Here is a 19,750-nt window from a genome sequence, read left to right on the forward strand (position 1 = left end):
AACCAAACTATTTTTATGGAGCGAACCTTTGAAAAAATTTGAACACACAGTGATGTATATTGTTGAGAGAAAAGGTGTAACTGGTTGGAGCCAACCTCAGTGATGTTGTTCGTGACAAGGGTGCACAGATCACTCACAGTCTTTCTGTTTCCTTTATATCTTCCTCTCTAATGTTCATTCTTTCTATTTATGGAAGCTGTAGAGTATAATTTGTCTTCTTAAATAGCATTCATGAAATGAGGCGATTCTATCTAACACATAAGTCTCTCTGCAGTCGGTATGTACCCATAAATCTTGTCACACCTGGTTTCCCCCCTCCAAAAGACATCTGTTTGTTTGTTTGTCTGCTAATTTAACACTATGTCAGGTTTTTTCCATAATTAAATATTGTTTTGCATGTCTGAACTTTGTTTCACTCCACTAACTGACCATGTGGGAACATAGGTCATCTTTATTATGGAAAGTGATAGTCATGATCAATGTTAGTCTCAGTTACATCAGAATATAAACAAGTAGTAATGTCCCTGCATGCAAATGATTTATTAGAACACAACCTGACAATGAGGCATGTGTAATCTTGGATCAAATCTGGTCAGACAGGTTTGAACACTGAATTTGAAAGAAAGCGAGGGAGAAGGGGTGAATAAAACAGAGTTCAGGAGGGAGGAGTAGAACATACTCCAAAAGCAAGCCACATGTAAGATTTTCTATCACACCTGTACAACTGAATCACCTGGATATAGCACAAGGAGTGAGAGAAGACAGGACAAAAGGAAGAATTGTAAAGAGGTAATTTACAGAGAGATGTAATGTTTTCTAACCACCATGTAAGTTTTTTGATTATTTTAATGGATTTGATTAAGAGCACTTTTTTACACTTAAATTGTACTTTACAATCTATGGGGATATGGATTTCTGTAAAATACTGTTGTTTGCATGTTACCTTGACTCAGAATCTAAGATTAGCATTAAAAAAAAACAGGATAGTGGCCCTAAAAATGATTAAGCCTTGCTTAAAATGTATAAATGTGATTGTAAAAATGTTTTTGTATTTATTTTAAAGAAAAATAGCACATGCACACTTTTTCAAGTTAAATTGTTTAGGTTTTGTGGTAACACTTTACAAATTCTTCTGTTACATTTGTTAACATTAGTGAACATGAACTAGCAATGAACAATACTTATTAAGCATTTATTAATCTTAGTTAATCTTAGTTATTGGGGGGCTGCATCCCCCCAGAATCTACGCCCCTGAATGCAAGACACATTTGACTTGAATTTATATTCATTGACATTTTATGATGACCTGTTGTAAACACTAATAAGTAAACTCATTCCCTCAATTTAATTGAATAATGGTGTCTCTCAAAACTTGTGTTATCCAGTTCACCTACCTTCAACTTTTGGGTTTCCTCACATGCCACACTGACAGTACCCTTCTGTAGATAGTCCAGACACACATTAAATGAGCCTCAAACATCCTATTTATGTCCTAAAGGAACTTCAAGATATACTTAAAGAGCATTGATGCTTTTCCATCATGATGGAGTTACTAAAGAAAACATTGGCAGTCTTTAGAGTTTGGTAAGTTTCTCAGAGAACTGAAAGGGTGACTAGAGGATCTCCAGAGGGTTCCACCAGTGTGGCACCCAAATGGTGCTTTGAGTATCTTTTAATTTTTGCAGTGTATAAACAGAAAACAAGCTATAGCCTTCAAAATATAGTTAAACATGCTTACATACTAGTTTTAATTCATAACAACCACATGTTTTTCATGATCTCTTTATCTGTCACTATTTGAAAAGTGCAAAAGACACATTCTGAACATGCAGATTCTGTTAGTTTTCTCTATTAGAAACTCTATTTCCTCTAAACTTTAAATTTTTGCATCCTCTCCTTTCATTTCGTCTAGCCCTCTGCACAGCCATGCCACTCTCACGCAGCTTCCTGTCCGAAGAGCAACTGCTGTGTTCCATCTGCTTAGATGTGTTTGACAATCCTGTGTCCGCACCCTGTGGCCACAGCTTCTGCATGGCCTGCATTGACCAGTACTGGGACTCAGCCAAGCACTGCCAGTGCCCCCTCTGCAAGCAGACCTTCAAGAGAAAGCCTGATCTCCACATTAATCGCACTCTCTGTGAGATCACCGAACAGTTCAAGCAGATGACGGGCAAAGCAGGAGCCTGTGGGGGGGTTGGGGTAGGTGCAGATGTTGAGGATGGGGGAAGAAAACAACGGTCAGTTAATGGGACACTAAAGCCATTTCATCTACCAGGTGATCTCATTGATGAAATGAAATGGAAATTCACCAAGCCTTCTCCAAATGGTAATTCTCAAACATGTCATGATGAAACCGGACTGAACCATACCGTCACATCAAACAACGATAGTACTGATAGTGCCCAGCCAGCCTTTTTAACCAGACAGGTGTCAATGCGAAGGTTTACTCTAAGTGGGGCGGCAGACACTATGAAAGTGCCCCTTTGTACAAAACACCACTGCAGCCTGGAGCTGTTCTGTCGATCCGATTTGGAATGTATTTGTGTAGAGTGTGGACAAACAGAACACCACTCACACAACATCATATGTGCGGAAAAAGAGTGGCATTGTAACAAGGTAGGTTGGAATGAGGAATAAAGAACAAATATCATTGACAAAACTCTATGGGGTGTAAAAAATAGTCTATCTGTTGATGTCATATGTATTTGGACAATTAAGCCACACTTAAAGTATAAATGTCACTGCATTAGAAACAAATATCAAACCGAAAGGATTTTATTTTGAAGAATGATAGCATTTTACAGGCAAAACCTTTCACAAAAGGATGTTTGTTAAGTTAAAAAACAGAGGAAATACTGTTAAAAATAAAGTCATTAGACACTTTCTACTTGTCAAACTTAGTGGAACACATAAATAGTTAATATGATGTACAATACTTGTGGTTACTTTGCTAGGACACCTGTATGAACTAATAGAGGGTAACAGACTTCACACATCCACTAAAACTTATCTTGGACCATTTGGTTAAAAGTACTGACAAAATAGCTCAGAAAATGATATTAGTTCTGAAAGGTCTAGCAGCATTAGTTTGCAGATGGCATTTGGACTGATATTTTCTTGTGTATGATGTGTATGATTTATTTCTTCAGCAGAACACAAAGATTTTTAGAAGAATATTTCAGCTCTGTAGGTCCATACAATGCAAATGAATGGGTAACACATTTTTGAAGCTCTAACATGGACATAAAAGCACCACAAAAGAAATCCATTAGACACCAATGGTTTCATACATATCTTCAGAAGCGATTTGATAGGTGTGGGTGAGAAACAGATCAATATTTAAGTCCATTTTTTACCATCATGCATTTTTTGCACTTTTACACTTCTGGAATGGCATGAGTAAATGATGAGAGAATTAAAATTTTGGGGTGAACAATCCCTTTAAGTGTGAAGGCACCCTAAACAGGGTCTAGCAGCGATTATGTTGTGCACATGCAGATTTCCTCAAAAAACTCAGGGGATATAAACAGAACTGGGACACAAAACATTCACAAATTTCCACACATTCCCTGCCCCTTGTATGTTTGTTAATTAAATATTCTAGTTATATATTTGATTCTACTTTCAGCAGCCATTAAGACTGTAGTCTCATCTGTACCATGTTTAAAACCATTCCACAAAATTCTGTAGATTTTCCAACAAAATCAGCACAGAAAATGCCTCAAAAGTCTGATTCTGTCTGGGCCTATACTAATCTCATCACTCTGATTCATCATTGCTTTCATGGTTAAAATGCTCAATGTTGCAAAAAAAAAAAAAAAAAAAAAAAACACATTGTAAATAGAAAATGTAGACTAAATGCAGCTGGAGTACACCTAAAGGGAATTCTGTAATTGACAGTTAAGGTTTAGTTAACTGTGGCAGCCATAATTGAAATTTCAATTATTTTTTCCACTACTTTTGCAGCCCTATAAGAAAATATTTTTGAATATATAACAATCAAATATGATTTAATTCTGCAATCAGAAGTTCTGATTGCACATTCAGGGATAGGTAAAGTGAGAAGTATTTGGCTGGTCATGTGATCATCTAAACATAGCAGCCACCATGTGGGGGGACAACCCCTGACCACTTTTATGTAGAATAAAACACATTTTTCTAGAACATGACATGACTAGAACATGAAAGAAGTCATCTTCTCATGTGAGCAAACATAATTTATGTACAGTACACTTCCTAATGCAATACACATAAAAACAGATTCCTTTAGGTGTAAAAATGTACTTAGTGCACTTTTAGTTTTAGTTATTTACTTCCCAACACTGGTAAAAAATAATAATAATAATAAAAAAATATATATATATACATATACATACATATATATATATATATATATATATATATATATATATATATATATATATATATATATATATTTGATGCACAGACATGGCTAATGAAGAATTTGTTTGGAACTCAAATGTCAAGTTAGCGCTTGTTAAATCTGGGACGCTTCCTGCTGCATCACTTCCTGTTTCCTTTCACACAGGTGAAGATTGGTATCGCAGAGACAGAGATACAGGAGATGACCAAGGAGAGGATGCAGAAAGTGGAGGAGATAAAACATTCACTGACTGACATCAAAGTAAGCAGTGTAGTGGCTTCATTTTTTGCTCATCTCACACAATTAAGAATGCCCAAAGGGTAAAACCTTAACTACTAATGTTTTGATCTCAGCAGAATTATTTTGTTTTGCATTGACACAAATCTAAATCTATGACAAAAACTTTCCTAGGCTACAGTGGCCCCATAAAGTATTTGGACACTTAAGACACAATTGAGAATGTATGGATATTATTGCATTAGATAACAAAATATCAAACCAAGACACAAGACAGAGAGCACAAGCTCACTTTTAAGGTTAAGTTAGTTCTAAATAAAGGTGTAGTAACATTTATTTGCAGATGCCACTTACACATTTTGTAATGTAATGCAATGAAATTTGTGCATTTTTAAGTGTAGCTTAAGTGTCCAAATACTTTTAGGTATCTTAGTCCACTTTTTTTCATCTCACTGTATACTCAAGATGCTGGGTGAACGTGAGGCACAACGTAACAAACAGGTGTTTGGAGCATTGGTGAGCTCCATTGAGCGCAGCCAGGTGGGACTGTTGGAGGTGATGGAGATTAATCGTCACTCAGCAGAGCACCAGGCTGAGGTGATGATCAAAGAGTTGGATCAGGAGATCGCAGAGCTGAGGAGGAGGGGCTCTGCGCTGGGTCAACTGGCCCAAACTGAAGACTACGTCATTGGACTGAGGGTCTGTAGTCTGTCCTTTTATACTGTTTTTACTTCCTAAGGCTAGCATCACTGTCATTAATGCCCATATTTAGGTTTGGGGATTTAAACAAACCCCTAAGTATAAACCTTTGATGCATAACTCGTCCCCTGGTGCTTGTGCTATGGACAAGAATGTCTGTATGACACTTTTTATCAGGCAGACAATGAAAAGGGTGGAAAAAAACTGATAAACTTACAGTGAAAGAGCGATCCCAGCTAGAATATCATAGACACTTAAAGGTGGAGCAAGTCATTTTAATCCAATACACTTTTGTCAAATTCCGTGAATATCTATGCACGGTCCGCTACCTGTCCGTTCTGTGTGTGCGCTGGAAAAAATCAGGTGTTTGTACACAGCCCTGGCTCTGTAAATGGGAAAATAAACAAAGTGGATCGGGCCAATCCACACAACACAACAATGAATTTGGGGGGCGGAGTTTCTGAAGGAGCACTGAAGGGAGGGGTGTGTTTGTTTGGCTGTTGAGTTCAAATATCAGCACTAAAGGTAGGCTCTCAGTAAGTAACCACCTAGCAACCCCCTAACAAGTTGTGGTAGAAATTCAGTTCTGACCTAAGAGGAATCCAGTTTCCTAATGTCCCTAAACTTATACAGGTGTCCTAGTTTCCCAATTATCTTACAACTTAAAATCCACTGAGAAGTGGATGTCAAACCATGCTGCAGAAAACACACTCAGTCCAGGCTTTCTTAGTTATGTCTGTGAAATAGTCTGTACTGAGTTTTTCTGTGCTATACTTAGATTCTCTACACATTTTCCGCTATTTCTCCCTGTGTTTTCTGTGCAATCACTCAACATCCTATTATTTATGGCCTGTTATGGCCATATATCAGCACGATTGATTCGGTCATAGGTAATCACAGCTGTGCTGATATATGGACAAAACAGCACAATTGCGAGTGTGATATTTTATACAACAGTTCAGCAGACAAGTAAATAATTAATTAAGGAAAAACCAAGAAGCATCTAAAAAAACCCTCTTGTGTGGGGAACTACTTTCTTGCACCACGGATCAGGATCTGCCGTTGCTAGTTAAAAGGATGCACCCAAGCATCCGTTACTAATTCAAAAGCGTCACTTTAGAACTAGTAACACTGGCTTGGGCTGTTTTTAACAAGTTATTGAAGTAACAAGGACATGAGAAAGAGTGAGTGAGCTTGTGAGAGTGCGTGTGTGATTACCTGCATTTGTCGTAGTGATAAACAGTAATGCGTACTCTGTCAGTTTAACTCTATTCCTCAACTGTGGTGTGGTAGTAATTTGCTCCGAGCAATCATGAAGTAATGCTGCCATCAGAATTATCCTACTTCCCACTATGTCATGTTTAAGTGTTTTGCTGTAGGAGAGAAAACATGTAGGACCCCAGTTTCATTCGTGCATATTTCTTGGGGAACTCTTATTTTGACACCAACACAGACACCGACATGTCTCCTCACAACTCGCAAACTCAGGTATTAAAATTATCTCCGTGTTTCCCAGTCGTAATTATGACTAGAGGGGGTGTTTATGTGTATCTTCTAAGTTAACTTGTATGATAATTCTGATAGCACATGAAGGCAGCATGAGAGACAATGCCGATGTTCTGACTAAGTAAATCCGATCAATAACAGACAACGCCGATTTTCTCTCTTACCAGAAGCTCACTCAAACCACAAAAGGTGGTCGTTTATCGTCATCTCTTGGCGAAAATGTGTAATTTTTCAGGGATTAATCAGAATCACTCTCATTACTCTGGTTTAGAATGTCACAAACACATGCGGAGTGATACAAACAGTAAAGTGTCCTAGTACTGTTATGACTTCTTTATTAGCACTCTTGGAATGGCACTCATCCAATCAGACTCGAGGACCGGAACTAACTGTAATATGACTCAGATAACCCCACCCCTAAACGGCACCTAATGACAAAATCGATTGTGGTTGATTGCTTTATGTGTCAATTCGATGGCTTTTCCTGTCTAAGGCGGTTCTTGGACAGTTTAAGCTGCAATAAACTCAGACTTTTGCCATCTGGCTGGTTAGCATGAGCTAGTTAGCCCCCTGCTGTTAGATGCCAAAACTACACCATTATGCTAGCAAAAAGGCCTTTTCTCCATTGATGGCCATTAAAAAATAGAATTCTGCTAAAGTAAATTTTTTTGCAAGCATCATACAAATCACAAATATTTTATTACATTACATTTGATGTTTTGCCAGTGCCTGATTTTTGGAGGGCTCTCAAAAGCGTGAAAAGGACTTTTATTTTTCCCTGTCAACTGCCTTAGTTGTCACAGCTCATGCATCTGAGCACATGCAGCTGAGAGCCCAGTAGCAAATAAGGGGTTCTGCTCCAAATGAGCAACTGTCATTGAGATTACTGAGAATGCTAGGGTATAGCTTTCTCCAATTATTATAGACCTCCTTGTTAAAAACTACAATTTCTTGATCTTCTCTAACAGGGCTACTCTGATCTCACCACCCCCTTGTCAATCAAAGACTGGACAGGAGTCTCACTGACCTGTGACCTTGGAACCAAAGCATTTTACGACTCTGTTTGTCAAATACTGGAACAGTTTGAGGAGCTTCGGAAACAACCTGCCATTTGTGGGTTCATGCTGACACCTGGGAAACACAGAGCTACAGTGCCATCTAGTGGCAGGTGTAGATGTAACATGCACGGTCTATTTGCTGCCCATGCAATCAAAAGTGTTACTTGACATTCTGCTTCCTTCTGCTTTAGGCTTCTCGGTGTCTGCTGACCAATCACCAATGAGGTCACACCCAAGTAAGCTTTGCTTCAGTTGACAAGCCATTATCTTTCCATGATTCATTATCACGGATCTAGAATTATATAATACATTTTATAATTATAAAATACAATACAAGTTCTTCTTTTCAATAACATCATCTTATTTCAATGTTTTGCAGAAGTGAAGACAATACAAGAATATGCAGGTATGAGCTAGAGATTATAGTTAATTGCTTTATTGCAGTGTGTGGCCTATAAATATAACAGGTCTGTTTTCTCAAGGTTTGATAACAACATTACCCCCTTAGGCATATATCTAAAGTCTATTTGAGATAAAAGCCAAACATTTTATTGATTCGTCCACATCCCATCTGCGTCCTAATTGTGATATTGTGATATCACATAAATATTATGTATTACATTATTGCAATAACTTTAATGTTATTGTGCAAGTTATTTTCTAGCCTTGAATGTTTTTGGGAATTTGGGAAATATAATGAAAGGTTACTGCTTTTTTTGTTTAGTGTTCTCAATACTTAAAATTAAATTGGCATCAAGCAGCCTAGTTTTTTTTTTTTTTTTTTTTTTACACATCAATGGTCTTGGACTTTATGCTGATATTTATTGGTACGGATGCAACATCACATAAAAGCAAAGGTTTTGCATGCTATTGTGGAAATACCCTATTCACAGGTGTATTTGGTACACATGCTTACCTTATTCTGCAACAGAAGTTGTCATTCGTAGGTAGGTAGGTAGGTGGTAACTTAAAGCAGATTAAAGGAAGATTCTGGGTTGAATACAAGTTATGCTGAATTGACAGCATTTATGGCATAATATTAATTTCCACAAAAATTAATTTGGACTTGTCCCTCCTTTTCTTTAAAAAAAGCAAAAATCTGGTTCCAGTGAGGCACTTACAATGGAAGTGAATGGGTCCAGTCCATAAACGTTACAATTCTCACTATTTCAAAAGTATAGCCACAAGACATAAACAATATGTGTTTGTCACATAAACACAAAACAAATGATGATTTAAACAACTTTACAGCTAAAATAATACGTGTTTTAACAGAAGAATTAATGTAAGTGCTTTTATAAAATTATAAGATTCACATTTCTGCCTTTAAACCTTCCAAAAATTGGCTCCATTCACTTCCATTGTAAGTGCCTGACTGTAACATCGTTTTTTTTGCTTTCTTTTCTCTTTTTTTTAAAATGGGGGGACAATTCGAAATAATTTTTTGTGGTAATCAACATTAAGCCACTTTAACTTGTATTGAACCTCCAATATTCCTTAAAAGACCTTGTTTGGGTTTGTTTACATTTGAATTTTTTGGAGTTTGAATTGTCTTGGCCTGTTTGAACATTCCATCTATGGGATTTTTGGGATTTTCAATTGTCTGCCACATGAAAACTGTAAGTCTGATCAGTTAGAAAAGATTTAGGAAAAATCAGTCTGAAGGTCAGTCTGAAGTGGCAGTACTGGTGCCGAGTTTGTTGGCTGTAGCTTGAAAGCTCTAGGAGGAGTTAAAATTGATAATTTTGGTCTTGGTTTATGGATTTTGGAAAAACCCTAATCTAAGTCCGTAGAATAACAGTATGCTGGTTTTGACAAGCCAACATAAATATGAAGCAAAACCCTGTCATCTAATTATTTTAAAACTGTTGGCTCCTTCAGCGTCCACTGCTCTATACTCACAACCACTTTGTTATTTTTTCTAGATAACAGTTTTTTTGTTTTTTTTGTTTACCTTCTAATTAGAAGGTCAAATGCATCCTGTAGGTAATTTGTTCCCTATAAATGACAAAGGTAAATCATTTTAATTTCTTCAATCAGTGGATGTGACGCTGGACATCAACACTGCCCATCCTCGCCTCGTCGTATCAGAAGACAGAAAGAAGGTGTGTTGTGTTGACAGGCACCAGCCAGTTCCCAACAACCGTGAGCGTTTCGATCGTGTGGTTTGTATACTGGGCCACGAGGGCTTCACCGGTGGCCGACACTACTGGGAGGTCGAGGTGGGTGACAAGACCGACTGGGACCTGGGGGTGGCTGGTCATTCCAGCAACAGGAAGGGTAAGATCATAGTCAGTCCCAGCAACGGCTACTGGTTCTTAAGCTTGCGGGACAAAAACAATTACGCTTTCAGGACAGAGCCTTCTACTGCACTAACTCTCAGCCTGAAACCTCAGAAGATAGGGCTGTTTGTGGACTATGAAAAAGGCCAAGTGTCCTTCTTTAATGTGGATTCAAAGACGCACATCTACACTTTCATGGATAACTTCTCTGAGACCATTTATCCGTTCTTCAGTCCCTGTACCAACAAATCTGGCAAAAATGATGCTCCGCTGGTGATCACGCCTGTCCTTCTCGACTGAACAGTGAGGAAAGAGGTTTTAGATGGATTTTTGCATTGTAACTGGTCTGTCTCTTTGAACATTTGAACACTGGCACATAATGTCTATTTCAGTGATTACACAGAAAACACTTTCACTGCTAAAAAAACAATCCTTTTATACCAGGAATTATGCTCTAAAGTCCATCATTCTTATAACATACCAAAATCAACAGCTGTTTTGGAATAAAATATATACATGTTTCTTATCAAATCGAACAACAAAATTACACTAAAATCCGCAATGAATAACGATCTATAATCATCAATGTCAACATTGTACCAATATCCTCTACTTGTCAGGTACTGAAGAGAAATAAAATTATAAATAAATACTTTTGGAAAAACAGAAAAGTATTGGTAAATTCATGTGTTTAGTATATCAGTGTCATAGGCCTATTTCATTTAGACTAATTAGTTTCCAGTCTTTCCAGCCTAGTTTCCAGTGTCTGTTCACAAGAGATTGTGTTTAAGGGGATGTTGATTTAGTGTTAATTTCAGTGTTAAATAGCAAGTTACTGCATGTAATTTCTCTGTTTCTGTTTTTCCCTCCCACCCTTCTGCTTCACTTACCCTTAAAACTCTGACCACTAAACTTATAACGTCCCACCCTGTCTCTGTCTCTTTCTTACTAACTGTGTACCAAACAGCATAGGGCCATATTTCCCAACAGTGAAACAGTGGAAGTTAAAGCTTTCACTTACATAATATGTAACATCAGAACCACCCAATGTCTGCTAAATACACTGTAATCAACACTAACTATCTTTACATTGTTGTATTTTTACGGCTCTCGGTAACTCCCAAACCAAATCTTAACGGTATTACTCTGTACACCGTGCTTGCTGAAGCATGTCACAAAGTAACTGTCAGAGAGAAGACACCTGAGGGCTGACTGAATGCTGACATGATGAATGCATTTCCCCAACACGCTGCCTGGTGACAAACCTACTGGCTTTTCAATTGTACTGAAGAGTAACCATTTTTTTTTTTACTATCGATCCAAACGGCTATTCAATGACTTTTAATGTGGCCTATCGACGTAAAGAAAGCATGCCATGAACTAAATCTGCCTGAGTTAACATATACTGTATGTCTGCACTGATAACTTTTGAATTTAATTGCATTTATTTTTATTTTATTTAAAAAGTTGCCTATTTTAAAATAAATGCAAAGTAAATAACTTAAAACAAAATAAAATAAAAATTCATGTTATGTTATAGAATAGCCTGTCTAATTCTAAATGTGTATATGCACAAAACTCATTTTAATATTTAGGGGAGACAGGGGCTAGTTGTAACAATTGTCATATCTTAGTAACTATACATTTTGAGTCAAAAGTCTAATTACAAAAATGCTTATTCTCCCAAACAGTGATTTTGGATTTTGGATTCAAACACCTAGTTCAAAACTGTCTTGAATTAAGATGGGTAAACATGTGAAAACAATAAAACTAAACTGGTATACATTCAGGCAAGGGTCACCTGTAGTTTTTAACTGAAAGGTTTAATGTGTTCTCGTGAAAAGGGTATTTTTCACAAATGTCAGATTGACTTTGTTCCAGAGCATATTTTGAGTTTTATGCACTAAAGTAAAAAGTAAAGCATTTAAATGATTATATCAGCCAACATTTAAATTATAAAATCTCAACAATGGTTTGGTATAATAAGAATTATATCATTAGAAAGCTTAAACGTCCCTTCTTACTATATTGCTTAAAACAAAACATTTATTTCTGGGTCAAAGTGACTGAAGATATTTTATATTATTTATCACATTTTTTGATTTGATAGTTTTGTAGGCAGTTTTATGGTAGGTTCCCAGTGTGACAACTCACCCCATATGGGTGATTCTCACTAAACTGGTCAAGAAAATGTCCTGGTCATATTAAATCCCAAATCAAAACAAAATAATATGGAATCATACTTTGTATAAGAAAATCAAGCCTACATTTCGGACCATTAAGATTTATTTGTGTTGTGACATTATTTTCAAGACATTTAATTTATTTAAGCACACTTTACCATCCAAATCTCATTATCACAACTTATCCGTTCGTTTTAATTTGACTATTCCCGTTGTTTTCAATGATCATTCTCATTATCATAAAACATTGTCATTTTTTGTATTTTTTTTTACTATATTTCAGTAAAAAGATTAAAATTTACAATAATTATTTGATTAAAATAAGTGAAAATGAAAGGCTGTACCAAGGGATCACTACTATGATGAATAAAATTACACAAATTAAAATAATATAACTTTTTTCACATTTCGGTAATGAGAATATCATAATTACCATCTTTTTTCACATTGTGGTAATTAGAATTGGGGAGTAAAATATTTGTAACCATCTTGTAAATAATGTCACAGTATAAAAAAATCTTAATGGCCCTATAAATAGACTTCATTTTCTGTATGCAAAATATAATTTCTTATTTGTTTCTTTTTTGATTTTGAAGTCAAATAGGACCAGGAAAATTTCTTGACCGGTTTCATGAGAATCACACATATAGTGTGACAACATGCCCTGTTATCACAAAAGGTCTGTGTATGTTCAATGAACTGTATCTCTTATCCTGAGCTATTGGTTTAAATGTTTTAAATCTTTTTTGGTATAGCCAGTTGAGGATGTACACTAGATGGCCATTCAGGATCTACCTTAAAGAATATAAAATATTTAAATGTACATATATGGGAATATATTGTTATACAACAATATTCAAGGAAGTTTAACCGATCGTGAAAAAAGCAGCATCATATGAACTACTACACTGGAAAAAAATGCTTTGAATTTACATGATTTAATCATGTACATCGGTTCCACATGAATCAATTAAGCTGCATCAACATATTTTTTACCTCTTTATTTAGCTCATAAGGGTTAGGAAACCCAAATGCACAAATTATTTTCTTAATTAGTATTTTTGTCTTGTTTTCTAGTAAAAATATCTAAATATTCTTAAAACAAGATATATTTACTTGACAAGCAAAATGGCATAAGGTATTAAGTCTTGTTTTCATAGAAATCTGACAAAATTGAGTAAACGTGATGCTTAAAACAAGAAAAGAAATCTGCCAATGGGGTAAGAAAAATAAACTTTTTTTCCTTTTGAATTAAGTTTATATTTCTTACCCCAGTGACAAATAGTTTTTTCTTCTTTTAAGCATTAACCTCACAAAATTTTGTCAGATTTCTCTGAAAACAAGACAAACTATCTTATGCCATTTTGCTTGTCAACTAAATTTATCTTGTTTTAAGAATGTTTAGATATTTTTACTAGAAAACAACACAAAAATACTAATTAAGAAAATTATTATTTTGCAGTGGCCTCAAAGTAATTTTTTATGTGTCCCTAACATGATTCATTTCCTTAGGTTTTACCTAATATATTTGTGTCACATTACTGATATCTGCTGTAAGATTATGCTAGCTGGCTAACTTTTAGCAAGCAGTAGCATACATTAACATAATAATTGCTAAATTGAGAAAGTGCACCTGTCCTCAACCTAGGCAAAAGCTCCACTCTTCTCCACAATGGTAACCCATCATAACAGAATCGGTTCTAAATCCCAAAATAACAACATTAAACACTATGAAGTACCCCCCTTTTCTAATCTTACTCAAAAATACACAAAGTAACACTAAATTTCAAACTTTTCACTCCACATCAAGTCCCATACAAAGAATGCTGGAAACTACAAATCCGCTTGCCCATGTTATTGAACAGACTTGATTGATTCACATTCACCCTACATACTGAAATCAAGTAGAGCACACATTTTAGAGAATTACATTAATCGAAAGCAAAGAAAAGAAGTGTAGAAGAGAAACACAATTTTTTTGTGTAGATCACAAATAATATGATTTATTAAATCGGACAACCTGTGTTTTCCTGTTTTTGCAATGTTTTTCAGTTCCATCATAAAAAACAAATCACAGGTGTAACAAGACAAGCAAGAATGTATGACTGATATAACAAAACAGAAAGGAGAGAGAGAGAGAGAGAGAGAGAGAGAAAGAGAGAGAGAGAGTGAGAGTGTGTGTGTGGGCAGGTTTAAGTGGTCTACGAGGACTTTTTTTTAGGTTACAAACTGGTCATTACAAGGGTATTATGCTATAAATGTGGTTTATGAGGACAATTCTAGTGTCCCCATAAATCAAATCGCTTAAAAAAAAACATATTAAACGACGTTTTATTGAAAATGTAAAAATGCATAAAGTTTTTTGTGAGGGTTAGGATTAGGGGTAGGTTTAGGGGTAGGTTTAGGGGATAGAATCTATAGTTCGTACAGTATAAAAATCATTATGTCTATGGAGGGTCCTCATAATGATAGGTAGACCAACGTGTGTGTGTGTGTGTGTGTGTGTGTGTGTGTGTGTGTGTGTGTGTGTGTGTGCATGTGCGTTTACGATGACTGTTACTATCTTTCAATAGTAACCAACATTCCTCACTAATACACACTAGAATGTGGAATTGTGAGAAGAGTTTTTCCAGGTTACCTTTTCAGACCGCAAATTGGTTTTGGTCAACAGGTGTGACGCACATTAAAGCAATGTCACACAAACAAATACTGTGACAGTGATGCACACTGGTTACAACTCCACCCATAGCTTTAGTTAAAGTCAATGCCAGTCATTTTTATGGCTAAGAACTGATTGAAGCAAAGCAGGCTCTAAGCGAGCAAGAGAAATGAGGGAGGGATGGGGGAATTGTAAAAAAAATGGTTGTAGGCAGTCTGTCAGGTTAAGCTGGAATGTACTGACTCTTGCCCTCCTGCCAACTCCACTTGCGTGGCAGCCAACGTCTCTCTGTCGTTGACATTAACGTATAGTGTTAACAGGAACCGACTCCCATCTTGCAGCTGAACTGATTTCTGATGGCTTATGGATAAAGTGCAAGCCTGTCGATTACAGCATGAATCTAGTTCACAGGGAACAGTTAGATGTATTGTCACTCTCAGAGCCCATAACATTTATTAATATTAGAAATTAATTCTGATGGAGCGGTTATGGGGAGAGAAGGAATGAGAGGCTGATGAGAAAGGATAAAAAAAAAACCTTAAGCCACATGTTCTGCCTCAACCACTCCAACAGCCCAGACAGCATACCTGTCATTCTGCTCACCTACACACTCCTTTTTCACTCACAGTCTTTCTCTTTCTCATCATCTCTTTATCTTTCTGCCTGTTAACTCTTTACCTTTGAGCCTGTTTTCTATTTTTGAAATTGTGCTCCCTTCAATGATTTAGGTCATTGCTAAGCATACATCACCAGTCAAAAATAAGCATTTGAAAACTTCACGTAAAATGTCACTCTGTACATGCAGAACAACAGTACAACCATTTAGGAAAAATATTATGTGCTGCTAATTTACTGTACCTTTAGTCTCTGTCTCAGAAGTTTCATGGTAACTAGTACTAGGGGCGGATTATGACTAGCAAGTTATTGAAATTAATAGTATATAGTTTGTGTATCTTAAGAGGACAACTGGGCTTTTCAGAGATGCTAAATGTTTCAGAAATTGGACATGACAACTTCCTCTCCTTGCTCTATAGAAATCTATGACATTACAATTCAGCACCTCAGATGCAATATGATTGTATTTTTTTTTATCAATTATCATGTTTTTATACACCAAACTCTATATTGATGTTTGAAAAAAAAAAAAGTACAATTGTAAAACCTTTTATATATATATATATATATATATATATATATATATATATATATATATATATATATATAGTAAGATCACATTATAATAAACCATGAGATATCTACAAAAACCACAAGATCTATATAATGACAGAGCAAGCTGCATATGTAAAATAAATCATACTTCAAATTTTTCTTTCAAAATTATATGTCAGTATTTTAAAAGCTTATTTATTGTGGTGGGCATGAATGGAATGGAATGATGATTGAGAGATATACCCCAAAAGCCTGTTGTACATGATTTGTCTGTAAAATAATGAAATTTTAAGTGAGCACATGTTGCTTCAATTCAACAAATACTATTTTGAAATATCAGAAAAAATGTAATTGTTATTGTTCGTTTTACTTTATCAAAAAGACGAGTGCATCACAATGTATATATTAGGTAGCCATTTTGGAAATATATTACTAGGTCTTCTACTTCCAGAAGAGCATGGAAACTTTTACCAGGAGACAGTAAACATCTAGTACACAGCATATAACAGTTTTTTCAGCTAAGTTTTAATCATGCTGATGATGTAGAGGCTCTAGAAAGTCATGTATCAAATATGATACAAACGCCGTTATAGGGATAAAAGAGTGGCTCAGTTAGAAACAGTAAGGCAAAAGGGTTCTATAAGAGGACTGAGGACCCTCATAGTCACATGGGCCTATTAAGAGGGCCTTGTATACTCTGTGGGGCCCACATATTCAAGCTTATATTAAATATTTGTTTTCAAAGTAGATGGACCATGAGACCTTGCAGCCCAGGGCCCTCTCGGGCCCCTGGTAATCAAGGGCCCCTGGGCACTGGCCCCATTGGCCCAGTCCGTAATTCACCTACACTGGCGGCCAAAAGTTTGGAATTATGTACAGATTTTGCTCTTATGGAAAGAAATTGGTACTTTTATTCATTAAAGTGGCATTCAACTGATCACAATGTATAGTCAGGGCATTAATAACATTAAAAATTTCTATTACAATTTGAAAAAAAAAAAAAAAATGTTCAGAACTTCTCAAACTACTTCAAAGAGTTCTCATCAAAAAATCCTCCACGTGCAGCAATGACAGCTTTGCAGATCCTTGATATTCTAGCTGTCAGTTTGTCCAGATACTCAGGTGACATTTCACCCCACACTTCCTGTAGCACTTGCCATAGATGTGGCTGTCTTGTCGGGCACTTCTCACGCACCTTACAGTCTAGCTGATCCCACAAAAGCTCAATGGGGTTAAGATCCATAACACTCTTTTCCAATTATCTGTTGTCCAATGTCTGTGTTTCTTTGCCCACTCTAACCTTTTCTTTTTGTTTTTCTGTTTCAAAAGTAGCTTTTTCTTTACAATTCTTCCCATAAGGCCTGCACCTCTGAGTCTTCTCTTTACTGTTGTAAATGAAACTGGTGTTGAGCAGGTAGAAATCAATGAAGCTGTCAGCTGAGAACATGTGAGGCGTCTATTTCTCAAACTAGAGTCTCTGATGTACTTATCCTCTTGTTTAGTTGTACATCTGGCCTTGCACATCTCTTTCTGTCCTTGTTAGAGTCAGCTGTCCTTTGTCTTTGAAGACTGTAGTGTACACCTTTGTATGAAATCTTCAGTTTTTTGGCAATTTCAAGCATTGTGTAGCCTTCGTTCCTTAAAAAAATTATTGACTGACGGGTTTCTAGAGAAAGCTGTTTATTTTTTGCCATTTTTGACCTAATATTGACTTTAAGACATGCCAGTCTATTGCATACTGTGGCAACTCAAAAACAAACACAAAGACAATGTTAAGATTCATTTAATGAACCAAATAGCTTTCAATTGTGTTTGATATAATGGCAAGTGATTTTCTAGTACCAAATTAGCAATTTAGCATGATTACTCCAGGATAAGGTGTTGGAGTGATGGCTGCTGGAAATGGGGCCAGTCTACATTTGATCAAAAATTACTTTTTTCAAATAGTGATGGTGCAGTTTTTTACATCAGTAATGTCCTGACTATACTTTGTGATCAGTTGAATGCCACGTTGGTGAATTAAAGTACCAATTTCCTTCCGAAACAGCTAAATCTGTACATTATTTCAAACTTTTGGCTGCCAGTGTATGACTGGTACAAGGTTTGTTGTCAAGCCCTACAAGATGAATAGGGAACAGAGGTCAGTTGCAATTTGCAGTTGACAGTGGTCTAGTTAAACTATTAAAGCTTTTCCAATCTTGTATGTAAACAAGGGGCGGACTGGCCATCGGGAACACCGGGTATTTTCCCTGTGGGCCGCTGGGGAATTTGGGATGGCCCATCCTATAGGTGATATTGGTGGCCACTCTAGGTTCCAACATACCCACGCTAACCCCATTTCAGATTGCACATGCTGACTTCCATTTTGAAATGATTTAAACTAAGTAGCACGTAGTGATACCTGTTTGGACCTCATTATTTGACATACAAATCACAATAATGGTGACAACCAAAAAGAACATATTAAGTATAAGATGAGCTCTCTATAATCACAAAATGACAACAAATACAATAACAGCAGTGTATATAAAATCTCCAAACAGTAAAACTATGAGCAGTACATAGTCATTTGCATAATTTATTTATACCACAGGAAGCTGAAGTGCGGCTTGCTGAATAATGCTCACGCCTGATAAAAATGCAGAAAATAAGTGAAAAATATTACTTTGTGGCTATTTGAGTCTTTGAGGTTTACTTTGTTTAAAGGATAGCAGAAACAGTGCTTGTAAAAGCATAGGGCTTTTCATTTTTTCTCAAGAATAATCTGTGGAAGGAATTAAAACACTGCAGAAATAAAGACGCAACAAACTCACATAGACTGAAAATATTAGCAATTCTTATGCAAAGATCTACACTTTAAGAGGTATGTTTATTATTACTGTTTCATATATTTATATCTGTATATTTATATATGTACATATTCTGGCCAAATTTGTTTTCATTGATTTTTTTAAAAAAAATAAACATTTACACATAGTTATGCGAGTAACTGACATGAAATTTTAAGTATTGTCATCAGTGTCCTGCTGTTTGACACTTTCTTCATCTAACTATTTTAAACAACATTTTATGATCTTGTATAGCTATACATACATATATAATATATTATTATTATACTTATTGTTTTCACAACCCCATATTAACTAAGACAATAGTTTATTTGCAATTCTAGAAAAAAGTTGAAAGGTGATTAAGATTTTATAAAAACTTTGAAGAAATTATGACTTGTCACAGCACATAAAATACACACTTTCCCTTGTACTTTCATGTACATTTTCACCTAACATCTGTATGACGTTAGGTTAAATCTGAGCTATAAAGTGCTTATTTTAGTGCTTTCTCTAAAAAAAATCCACTCATCACATTTACAGTACTTTTATATGTTTTAAAGTTATGACAAGTTTTGCACAGGTGGGGCCCACTGTCATGAATAGCAGTCAATAGAAATGTCTTTTTTTCAACACAAAAGCAGGGAAATGAAATCAATGAGCCGGTGTGTTATGGTGTGGAGTGTTGCGGGCCGGGTTTGGTGGGCCGCTCTGGGCCAGAAAGTCCAGGGCCACTTTTTAGTG

The 19,750-nt window shown here is 36.0% G+C and overlaps 1 protein-coding gene across 1 annotated transcript; it reads left to right on the forward strand.

Moving 5' to 3' along the window:
• Positions 1–560: 560 nt before the first annotated feature.
• LOC127456613 (E3 ubiquitin-protein ligase TRIM39-like) lies at positions 561–11,632 on the forward strand. Its single transcript, XM_051725082.1, has 8 exons — positions 561–789; positions 1,913–2,616; positions 4,550–4,645; positions 5,087–5,320; positions 7,795–7,939; positions 8,076–8,120; positions 8,264–8,290; positions 9,925–11,632. Exons 2-8 carry the CDS (start codon positions 1,927–1,929, stop codon positions 10,464–10,466), a joined length of 1,779 nt encoding a protein of 592 aa, XP_051581042.1. The 5' UTR covers positions 561–789; positions 1,913–1,926; the 3' UTR covers positions 10,467–11,632.
• The last annotated feature ends 8,118 nt before the right edge of the window (positions 11,633–19,750 follow it).

Source organism: Myxocyprinus asiaticus, chromosome 2 (assembly GCF_019703515.2).
Source record: "Myxocyprinus asiaticus isolate MX2 ecotype Aquarium Trade chromosome 2, UBuf_Myxa_2, whole genome shotgun sequence".
In the NCBI taxonomy this organism is placed as follows: domain Eukaryota; kingdom Metazoa; phylum Chordata; class Actinopteri; order Cypriniformes; family Catostomidae; genus Myxocyprinus; species Myxocyprinus asiaticus.